At 37.7% G+C, this 11727-nt stretch overlaps 2 protein-coding genes across 2 annotated transcripts; both read left to right on the top strand.

The window, feature by feature from the left end:
- Positions 269-5187, top strand: LOC109227367 (PRKR-interacting protein 1). The gene is made up of 2 exons (XM_019392503.1): positions 269-789; positions 4716-5187. The coding sequence occupies exons 1-2, from the start codon at positions 529-531 to the stop codon at positions 4971-4973; spliced, it is 519 nt and encodes a 172-aa protein (XP_019248048.1). The 5' UTR covers positions 269-528; the 3' UTR covers positions 4974-5187.
- Positions 6269-10974, top strand: LOC109227366 (reticulon-like protein B11). Its single transcript, XM_019392502.1, has 6 exons — positions 6269-6516; positions 6772-6952; positions 7225-7366; positions 7477-7546; positions 7625-7797; positions 10580-10974. Exons 1-5 carry the CDS (start codon positions 6465-6467, stop codon positions 7792-7794), a joined length of 615 nt encoding a protein of 204 aa, XP_019248047.1. The 5' UTR covers positions 6269-6464; the 3' UTR covers positions 7795-7797; positions 10580-10974.

The following is an 11727-nucleotide window of genomic DNA, read 5'->3' as shown; positions in this document are numbered from 1 at the left end:
TTTATGTATTTCGCCTTTTATTTATGGTTAATGTCTATATTTTAGAGAGATTTTAGGGTTTGTTACTCGGTGGCTAAGTCATTTTTTACCTATAAATAGAGGGATTCTATTCCATTTTAATTGATATCAAAGTAATAAGAATTCTCTCTCTATTTTTCTCTACAATACTCTTTTTCTTTTATGTTTCATAACAACCCTAACATTATACTGTTAATGTTGAATTTTGTGCAAGTACCAAAATGTTAACCAAACATTACATAGCTAATGCAGAATTCTAAAACAAGAGGAACTCAGGGTCAAAAGTATACCGTATCTAAACTTTAGCTGCCAAGTAGGATTTCAAATAATCGCAGGGGCATGTTGCCCTAAAAGATTCATCGTCGTCCAGGCAATCAAATTCAGTGGCGAAGCAGCGGTGCCCCTAGGGAAGGTTTTCTCAGTCGACGGTTAACAATATATTCTTCTATACCGTATATTCTGCCGTCAGTGTAGAGTTAAATTAAATAGTATCTCCTTTCGTTTGCGAAGATGTCATCATCTGGTCGATCGGCTTCCGTGGCGGCCGGCGATTTACAGGTGGTTCCTGCGTCGGAGAGGCAGGTGGCTGCCCTACCTCCTCGCCCTCCAACGTCTTCGTCCACCGCTCTTGTAGAATACACGCCACCTGCAGCTAATCCTGAAGAGGAGGACCTCGAGATCAAGCTCCGTCGTATACTTGAATGTGTGCCTGTGCGGGTTAGCAATACATCTGGTAGTTCTGCTGGTTCTGGCTCCGGTGACTTTCATCAGGTACCGCTACACTATTCTGGTTCGTTGTTGAGCCCTAGCTTGCTCTGGTTTGTTTTCTTTGTAGTTAACTATATATGTTGCTATTCCGAGCGTTTGATTATCTCCTGCTCTATTCTGATATATAATCGTGTTAGCGTGCTTCGGAGTTAGAATTCATTCTGATTAACGGCTGCCGAACAGGAAATTACTTGAGTTTAGAGACTGATAGTGTGAACTGTGGTAAATTGAGAGCACCAGAAGTACTTGTTAATTTAAGGGTTTGATAAGATGTAATTATTGTAGTAAACATTGAAACAGATAAATAGTAGGATTTTGTTCTGCTGCAGCCTGCAAGTTGTATAAAGTTAGATTGAATGTGTTCAAAATTGATGACTTGCTTAAGTCTAACCAGAAATCTGTGAGGCTGCACCTGTCTATTGAAAAGAATAATAAGGTAAACATATCAGACAGTTGCTGGTTTGACTCTTAGATTGAGCTGCTACTAGTGAAATGACTTTCTGGCGAAACTCAACAGATACACTATTTACTAATTCACTTATTTTGCTGAAGTTCATGTCATAAAATGTGATTGAGTTAATATCCTATGTGTCCCTAATTCTTCTCACAAAGAAGAAACTCAGCATCGTATTAAGAACCCTTTTCCTTCTGTTGTCCTTTTTTTAGAATCAATAAAGATATAATTTTGTTGATGACACATTCTTCCTTTTCCTTCTGTTTACTGCATTATCACTAGATGAATTATAAGTTACGCGAAGAGGTCTGTTCCTTACGTTTTCAACTTGAACAGAAACTCGTCTTACAATGTTCTGGTGATGCTATAGAATCCAATGATAGGGCTCCGTGTCGTGGTGGCTAGGCAAATTCAGATGAGAAGTGAGATCACTTTCAGATAGCCTGATGGAGCTTATGTCCTACCTAGAGGGCCTAGGTGCTCTTTATAATCCGTCAGTCTGCGTGTTTTGGGCTAATCTCATGGAGGAAACAGCCAAAAGTAGTTACACCACTTTGACATACCCCTTCTACCCTTACTTTCCTACTAATTAGGAAGAAAGAGGCACTTGGCAGGCCTGACCTGCAAGATTTGCCACTGGGGACAGTAGGGGCATAATTTTTATTGGAAGCAATCACATGTGTTTCAACACTGACAGCTGCACAAGCGATGCCTCCAAATTTCAGCATCATTTTTCTGCCTTGTCGATAGTTTGGTGTCACTTTGCGGTCCAACTATGGTTTGAAATGATGTCTTCTGGCTGCTTTTACTGTTGTCTCATCAACTGACTTTTCTTGCTCTCAGTATCTACTTGGTTGTAATTCATGTCGAGCTTAATTTTCAACCATAGGTCTTTGGTAGGAAATATAGTTAGTTTCTTGTGCAAAGCTTCCTAGTTCCAAGGAACCTGTTTGCAGATTGTGAGTGCTCAAATAATAAAGCAATAGCTGAAGTAGTAGGGTGGGGATGAGAGTAGTTTAGTTCTAGAGAATTTCCATGAGAGAGAAAGAGATTGCAACAGCAGTACTTAAAAGGGCGGAAAAGCCATCTCTTGTGTATAGTTTGCTCTGTGAAGAAAGGGAATGCAGTTAAGATAGCACTCTAGGGGGCCAGGAATTGAGAATGCATGCTCTATTTTGAAGAAGAAAATAGAAGTGCTAGTTGTTTATTGAAGAAGGCCTATGTTTTTATTGCATTGCATTTGTAAAATGTCAAAAGGATGAGACATGTCCTCAAGAACTCTAGAAGTGAGATAAATTTCAGTGAAGATTACCTTTGAAAGAAATAATATATCAGACGCAGGCAAATAGGTAGGTAAGAAATAGCTCCCAAATTGCTAAAGGTTCAATATCTTATTTATTTTAGTGTTAACATTTTGAAAGATTGAAGCAGTATCCACTCTCGAAAGAATATTGAAGAAGTTTTAAGAGTTAATGGAGGTCGGATATTCATTCCGTAAAAGCTGCAAGTGATTACAATGGTTTTTAGTGGTCAAAGTGGAAGTAGATATGTGTAAATGATTGCACTAACCTAATCCTTCCTGAAATTAGTAGAAGAAATGTGCTTTAGAGTGTAGAGAAAGATTTGTTATTCTGCCCAGGCAATTTCGTTTTATTATCTTGTTTTCGTGGACTCTGTACTGACTCTGAAATCTGCTATTCTGACCCTTGAAATTTCTTGTAGTTTTGTCATATTTACTTCCAGTAAGTTCAAGTGGCTTTTCCTTAAGTTTTTCCTTTTCTTATTCCTGAAAAGATTGGAACACAATCCTGTAACTAAATGCAAGCAAATCACAGATGACTGCGTCTTTCTAGTTGCCTCAAGCCTAACCTGAACGAGTTAGTTGTGAAATGGGATCAAAGTGTTTGAACTGAACAATAACTCTGCCTGTTTTTTCTTGTCTGGTTGAAGATTTCACTATTTGCAAAACGTCTAGTGTCTGCTAAGTTTGCAATTTTGTTATCTTGAAAATAATTGGGTGCTAGAATATTTGCTGATGTTAGGATTATAGTTATGTATATATATTGTAGGCAAAATACAATTTTACGATTGCGTTTAGATGTTCGTGGGGTGCAAATAGTTCATCTTAAGCAGTATGAGTATTTAGTGTATACTCATCGACCTGGAGCTTGTCTTGGTTTATTTCCTCCATTACTGCCATAATACGATATATGCTGACTTTAGTGACTCATATTGTTGCTTTGAGCTCAAATGTGCATGGGTAGTATTCGAGTCGCGTATATATGTGCATATATGTCTTCTTATATCTGACTGCATGCTGAATCAGTCAACGCTGAGAAGAAACTGGATAGTATTTCATCAGCTACCTAAATCTGGAAATTTGAAGCGATGCCTAAAAGAAGCTACATTGAGCTATGCCAATAACTAAAATGAACTCGTTATTCAAGTTACGGCTTACTTGAAATTAAAACTGATTTCCCCCTGCCCCGTTTGGCAGGGGCGGACACACCATGGTGGAAGCGGTGTCATCCGACACCGCTTTGCTGGAAAAGTTCACTAAATATGTGTAACTTATTGATATGTACAAATAACTTATAAATAATTAAATGACACTGCTTTTGACGTATAGTTTGCTTGCCCTCCTGGTGACGCGCTCCTCCTCTTTAGGTGAGGTTCTGGGGTCGAACTTAGGCAGCTACGCATGCTGTTTTATAAAGTACCGATTTTTGTGCCTTTTCTGCAATAATTTTTCCTGTAACCTTAGTTCCATGGTGAGTTGTCTTACTAAATTTTTTTTCTTTCTTCTTTTTCTTGGGCGATGAAGTTGGTCGAAACCATTTCAAAAGTTAGATAATGATAGAGTTTTAAGTGATTGTTTACAGTATTTTATATAGAAAAAGAAGTATTTAGTATTATTTCCGGTAAGGATATTATGAAAACATTTTTTAAAAAAACAAAAAAAAAAATTATCAATAAGATTTCGTTTTTTCTTAAATAAGATTCGAATTATTGTTGTTTATTTGTATCGTTACAGTGATTTGACAATTGTTCACTCTCTTAAATATCGACACCGCTTACGAAAAATCATGCGTACGCCCCTGCCGTTTGGTGTCTTTCCATAAATGGTCAAGCTTACCATGGTATGGTCCATGGCAAATACATACGTATAGATGACTGTTCTTCCTTTTTCTTGGTCAAGCTTTCTATTGGAGGCATAATCTAGGATGCTCAGCCTGTATTTGTTCATATGTCAGAGTTATGGTTGACAAAAGCTATTGAAATTTGTTATTCTTCATAGGTGTTTTCCTGCATTTTGATATCCGAACATGCATTTTGGTTATCAACATTGTAATTGCAATCTGTTGAATGATGTGTAAGAAATGATTTATTGCGAAGGGGTCATTTCTGGTTTTAAAGTATACGTTGACAGTGTCAAGTGGCAGAAATAACAATTTGTGGGGATTTTTTGCTGCAGTACCGTCAGATGAGACGGAGAGAACAAGACCGACTTGCAAGGATGGACGCAGATTACCAGAGAAGGAAAGAAGTTGCTGAATTCAACTTGAGAAGAGAAGAAAAATTAAAAGCTGCGGAAGAGCGGACAGCGAAGAAACGTGCGAAGCGGCAGAAGAAAAAGCAGAGGAAGAAAGAGAAGAAGAGTAATTCTAGTGCAGGTGGAGAAGAAAACCGCAGGGAAGAGTCGTCTGATGATGACGATTCTGACAACAACTAAGGAGGGAGAGGTGGTTGACTTCGTATTTAGTGTGCCCTGCCTAGATGCTTGGATCAGGAGCTTATATGAGCTATATAGTTCGTGAACTTGTGATCATGTAACATAACTTGTGAACAGTTTTTCAACATCCAATATGTAATACTCTTGTATTTTGTCTTTGTTCATTTAGTTGAAAAAAACTAGTATCATCTAGAATCTGGGGGGCTTAAAACTTTGATTCGTGAAATCTAGATGGTCCATGGACGGGCAAGCTTGGCTGCTAAGGCTATGGTACCATTGTCAATATAGTAAGGCGTTGTCCAGCTAGTTGTTATATAGTCTTTGGGAGGCCCGCACCCTATCTTTTAGTGGAGTTTACAGTTGAATCATTGAACCACACCACTAGCAGTTGGTGGGCGTCACCAATAGTTGTCATTCTCTTTTGCGCACAATTCAAGAAATTGACACATAATTTTATATTCTTTCTTTTCTGGGAGCAGAAGTGAAATAATCAACAACTCTCAAGCATTCAACTGATGCAACTTAGATCACAGCTGGTGAATGTAAATATGTTCCCGTTAAAAAGCAGCAGCAACAACAACAACCCAGTAAAATCTCACAAGTGGGGTCTGGGGAGGGTAGTGTGTACGCAGACCTTACCCCTACCCCGAAGGGATAGAGAGACTGTTTCCGAAAGACCCTCGGCTTAAGATAATAAAAAGAAGACAAAAGGAGAGGATATTAGATTCATCACGGAGATCATAGGAAAAATAGGAACATAAAATGCAGAAGAAAAATGCAAAGCAGAAATGGTGGCTAGTAAATGGATCCAACGTCGAAAAAGAAAATAGTAAGACACGACATTGCCCCTAGCTCTCTTAGACAAAACCCTACCGGACTAGGCTCACAAAGGTACAAAGTAACGCAAGACTCAACTACCTCCTAGCCTACAACCGTAATACGCGACCTCCCGTTAAAAAAGCAGTGTATACATAAATACGAACAGGTTCGGCTAGGTAACTTTTGGAGAGAAAATTTTGATACAAACAATGCAATATGTCTATTTTTTTTACAGTGGATTAATAATCACCCGGCTATAATTTACCCAACTAGACCATTTATCTAATTGTGATTACTCTCTATTGTGCATTTGATGATGTGCCTTACTGGCGTGCAATTACTTGTAGTGAAATAATTTAATTTGATCTTAAATTTGACCCGTCGTTCTTAGACATTTTAATTATCGAGTAAAAAGTCCAAAAAAAAAAAAGAAAAAGAAAAGCAAAAGCCTTTACCCTCTGTCATAACGTCCTTTTGACAATTTTTTTCATCATCCTTTTGCTTCATTATGTTATTGTTTAATTCACTAGCACGACTCAGGCGTATTTGAAAGTTGAAACTGATTTACCATAGCCTGACCGCAAAATTACCGTCATCGCCCTTTCAGATTCTCCCTCCATCCCTGCGGTCTTCATTCTTCGGTTGCAGAAGTATACAGAAACCCTAATCGCCATGGGAGATAATCGTCAGTCTTTTGTTTATCATGCTCTTGGTGGTGGTCCAGGTCTCTTTCCCATCTACGCCTGCGTATTGCCTTCTTCATATTCTTGCCTCTGTATATAATTATGCATCCAATGCCCAATTCATGCATTTTCATAAACTCAGATTTGACATTGACCTTATTGCATTTATTAATTACAGCATCAATTCACTGTGGATTGTGAAGTAACAATTGATCACGAGTATAAGCATCTGTTTTTCTATAAAAAAATACTGTTTGATAAAAAAAATTGCTGAAGTGCTTAAATTGTGATTGCAGTGGCAGATGTGTTGTTGTGGAGGAGATGGTGTGGTAGTGTGACTCTGCTTGTCAGTTCCACTGCTCTTTGGATTCTATTTGAGAGAGCTGGATATAATGTTCTTTCCTTTATTGCTAATGTCCTGTTGCTTCTAGTTGTGATTCTCTTCTTCTGGGCTAAATCTGCTTCACTTCTTAACAGGTAATGAATTATAACTCAATTCAACTTTTTCAAAATACTCAGTTTCTGATTGCTCTGTGACTAATTGGTGGATCATCTATTTTGTCTATGAGTATTTGAAAATTAAAGCCTTGATCTGCTTGGTTGTTGCATTTCTTCTGCCTTTTCAATTGGAGTATGCATTCCGATTGTGATTTTTGATAGCGTTGAGCAATTTGATGTTCTTTTTTTGGTTATGATGTACTAAGACTTGTTATGGCTTAATGATCCAATTAATGTTTCTACAATTCCAGGCCTCTACCTCCTATCCCTGATATGGAGGTTCATGAGGAATCTGTCGTAAAAGCTGCTGATATGGTGCGTGTTTGGATCAATCATGTATTGATGATTGCGCATGATATTGCTATTGGTGGGAACTTAAAACTTTTTATTAAGGTCTGTTTTTATGGGACCTTTTCCATTTCATGCATCATGTTTTGTTCTCCTTTATCATGCGTCATATTATGTTCACATTTACATCTTATCAATATGGATTGGTTTATCAGGTTTCTCTTGGCTTGTGGCTGATATCTTATGTTGGTAGTTTTTGCAACTTCCTCACTTTCATCTACATGGGTGAGTAGTAGCATCTCGTCAGGACGATATAAGTTATTGGGGATTTATCGTTGACTAGATTGTGTATCTTGCCTTCAGGAATTCTTTTTAGCTTGTCAGTGCCGCTGTTGTATGACAAGTACCAAGATCAAATTGATGACAAGCTTATTATAGCACAAAAGGTCATTCAGACACAGTACAGGAAAATTGATGATAACGTCCTGAGAAAGATTTCAAGGCCTTTAAACAAGGAAAAGAAGACTCAATAAACTGTAACTTCTCACCTCACCCTTTCTCTTGCTCTCTCTTTCTATCAGATACAAAGATATACATGCACTTTTCTGTTTCTTGTGAAAATGACGATAGACTTAAACATTTGCTTATTTAAGTATCTTGTGTTGTGCTGCTCCACATCCGTTACATTGTGCCTTTTCTTGAAAGCAAAATTCTTTTGTGCTGCTATAAGCTCTTGATATGCTAATACAAGGGGGCACTAATGGGAGCTATTTTACTTGCTGATTCTGACTTGTTTTGGGATGAATTTTCGTATTTCTTCTGCTATAACTACAAGAGCAAGGCTCTCGAGGTACCTGAAGACTTTAACAGTGCAGCTATACCCCTTATCTATGATTTCCTTTGTTCAAGTCCTTTCCTTTTATGGGCACGTGATAGTCTGCTGATCATTCAATACTAAATTTATAGCTAAAAACTTATTTGTGCTACAGATGCCTTAACTTTGTGAGAAATTTGGAAACATAGAAAAATCATAGAACAAGTGAAAAGCGTGAAAGTCACACGCAAGAGAAGATACTGAAAATTTGTCTAATTTTATGTTTACGCCTTTCAACCATGTAATTTTCCTCTGCTCTCGGATATCCCTCTTTGCTATTTAAAAAACTAAATGAAAGTCATGCATAATCTGCTTTGACCAGAGAAGTGACTCTAATTCCCCTAAGGACCAATAATTAGGTGTTCTCTAATACTAGAGGTTCTCTACAACCATATCAATAAATAAGTAAATAAATATGCGTTTCATCTTAATGCCAAGAATAAGTTATCCATATTTGTTTGCTATATATGTGTTTCATCTTCTAAATATCCTTAAGCTTTTGGCATAAAAGCTTCCCTAAATATTATTGACAAATGTCACAAATCGATTCACCCTCTTAAAATTACTCGAAAGTTTATTTCTTCCCATATGTACAAGCCTTTGTGGACAAGAGTTACTGTGCTGGTGGGTGGGAGCTAGCAGGTACCTCGTGGATTTAGTCAAGGTGCGCACAAGCTGGCTCGACGTCACGGTTTAGAAAAAAGATTACTCAAGAGTTTAAACGAGCTGGTCATAATGGATTTTATTGGATGCACAAATTTGGGAATTTTAAGAGCATTTAGATTACATAATAATTGCTGATCTAACATTCTGGGTTTGGATTCCAACGGATACCTTTGGGGTTGAAACTGTGCAATTAGATCTGATTCTTACTTTTACAGTGAAATTCTTTTTTCGTGTCCTGGTTTTGGTTTGGAGGTGTGATTCACATAAACCAGATAGACGACTAAGCTATTCAAGTATTGCTATACTCTTAATTTTGAGTTCCTGCTCTAGTCATGGCTTTGTAGATGTGGAGATTCATCTCCTTGCTGTTGTTCAAACTACATGCAAGGCAGTAGTGTTGTCAAAAGCGAAAAGCTCTAAAAAGTGATCCAGGTCGATTGAGGCTTTAAGCGCAAAGCTCAGTCAAGTGCGGGCTTTTGAAAAAAAAAAGGCGCAACTAAGGAAAAAATTAAAAATATATATGTACTTCAAGAAAAAAGAAACAAATTCACTCCTAATGTTTTCTTCCGCAACTAATACACTTATTTGCTGATAATATTTGTTGTTTAGTACCGCTCAGTTCAAGATAGAACTCATGGGCATTGAGGTGCACACCTTAGTGGCTTGCCTACACTGAACCCAGCTTAAGCGAGGCGAAGCGCCCTCCTTGAGCTTTTCTGAGCTTTAGGGCTGAGGCGCGCCTTAAATGAGCCTTTGACAACACTGCAAGGCAGCTTGTGGATAGGATATTTGTCTGTCCTTGGAAATATTTCCTTTATATTAAAATTAGACGTATACATTACAACCAAACTTACCTAAACATGAGACAGCCTTTCATCTTCAGAAGTATAATACCTTTGACTCCTTTCCCCCAAGTTCCAAGTTGAGTATATTCACATAATTTGTTCTGTGTTCACAAAAAAATTACAACTTTTTCAATCATTTTCATGTTCGAAGATTGAAATTGTTTCTTTGGAGGGTTAGTGGGCATGTAAATTAGCACCGCGGAGCACAGTATACTTGTAGCCTACTGACAGCAGAGATTTAGGTTCTCTTATGCTTCATGTTGAACCTCAACATTGATTACCGAAACTACAGCTATGACTTTCAAACAGTTACTATGAACAGTGACTCACTGATTTGTTTAGCATACAGAGAGGTCCTAATTCCAGCTCAAATGTACAGTTTCAAGCAGCTACATACACCATGAGTCCATGACAGTTGGCTTACCTTTTTCAAGTGAAAAGATCTTCAAAGGATCTTTGGACCGCAGTGTACCCCTGGTTTGCTTTACAGTACAACAGGGTATACCCTCTAAAATCCCCAGCTTAGAATAGCTTCAAGACATCCCAACGCGATGTGCGTTATTCAACATTTTGTGAAAAGTTTTTTCTGCTTGTTTCCGACATTAAAGACGAACAATGGCTGGCATTACCTTGAAGAGGAAGGATAAAGTAGGGATCTGTGACCCATGTAGACTTAATGGCGAGAAGCCAGTCAGTGTAGATCATTAGAAGCTATATATGTTTCTTTGCCTCCATCTTCACCTGTCAATCTTTTGCTAACCGTAATTTGTTCTCTCTGCTCCTTTTCTTTATTTGCTCAGCTGGTTTTACTTCCATTTCAACTTTGTTTCTCTTTGATAATGGATTAAAGCAGACAGCTAGATGCATTACTCCATGTTCATGAGTGAAGTATCATTCTCAGTATTTTCTGAAATCTGTTTCATTCATTTGTAGGTTCTCTAACATGGACCTGTGGGACTGCATCATCCAACATTTTGATAGTATGAGGCTCAATTGCCTTGCAATGCAGTGTTATGAAGAAAGCTCAACTTACTAGTTTTTGCTTATTTTTTGTGAATGATTCTTGATTTCTTGATTATCTTGGTTAGTGGAAATGCCTGTTGCAGATGGAGTAATGTTTTATATGATTGGAAATAGAAATAGTGTTATGGTCAGTTTGATTGGTAATCCACTGGCATTTTAATGGAGCTTGTCCATACTCTGGGAATTATCTTTTCCTATGGATTTAGAATCTTTATGGTCCTTGTTGCTTACTAATTGTACTATTTTGTAGTATATATTTTGAGCCCTCAGAAACTGAGATTAATTTCTTTTTCTTCTTTCTTCCTTTTGGAGCTGTCCTCATGAGAACATTGTGCCTTTGGAAAAAGAATTTCCTTTGGCTGGGGTGTGATGGGGACTACTCTATGATTGGTGATGTGAATGTTTTTGGGGATGTTGCAGTTTAATCAATTTGCAGAATTTTGTTCTTCGCATTTTTTTTTTGAAAGTTGTTTTTCCCGTTATTCGTTTTGTGAGAAGCTATTGTAAGCAGACCTTTATTCCCAATGGGCTTTATGTTGGCCAATATTGTGATCCAGAAAATGAAAGCTCATTGTGGGACCGTACAAGTACTGCTCGAGGATGAATGCTTAAAGAAGTACTATTTGTTTTAGTATTTATATTGCGGAGCAAAGATTTGGTTGACAGTTTATTAATGGTAAACCGATTTTGCGCTGTTTTTATGATGAATCCTATCTTATCATGTTTATACTGGTAGCAAGCTCATTGTCACGACCCGAAATTCTCACTTTCGGGACCGTAATGGCGCCTAACATTTCACTTGCTAGGCAAGCCAACATTAGAGAAATTCTTTGCCAATTTTAAACACTTCGAACAATTTAACCAATTAAACATAAATGAAGCCCAAATAAAGTATGAAATAGCATAATAATCCAATATCTAGTACAACTCGGATCTGGAGTCACAAGTACACGAGCTTCTAGAGTTTCTACAAATAGGGTTTGAAATAAGTATAATTGTCACGAATGAAGTGAATAGTAATAGAGAAAGAGGAAAGGGGACGGACTTCAAGGTCTGCG

Source organism: Nicotiana attenuata, chromosome 6 (assembly GCF_001879085.1).
Source record: "Nicotiana attenuata strain UT chromosome 6, NIATTr2, whole genome shotgun sequence".
NCBI classification, from domain to species: domain Eukaryota; kingdom Viridiplantae; phylum Streptophyta; class Magnoliopsida; order Solanales; family Solanaceae; genus Nicotiana; species Nicotiana attenuata.
Note: the sequence above shows the minus strand (reverse complement) of the source record. Positions and strands in the feature narration are given on the sequence as shown.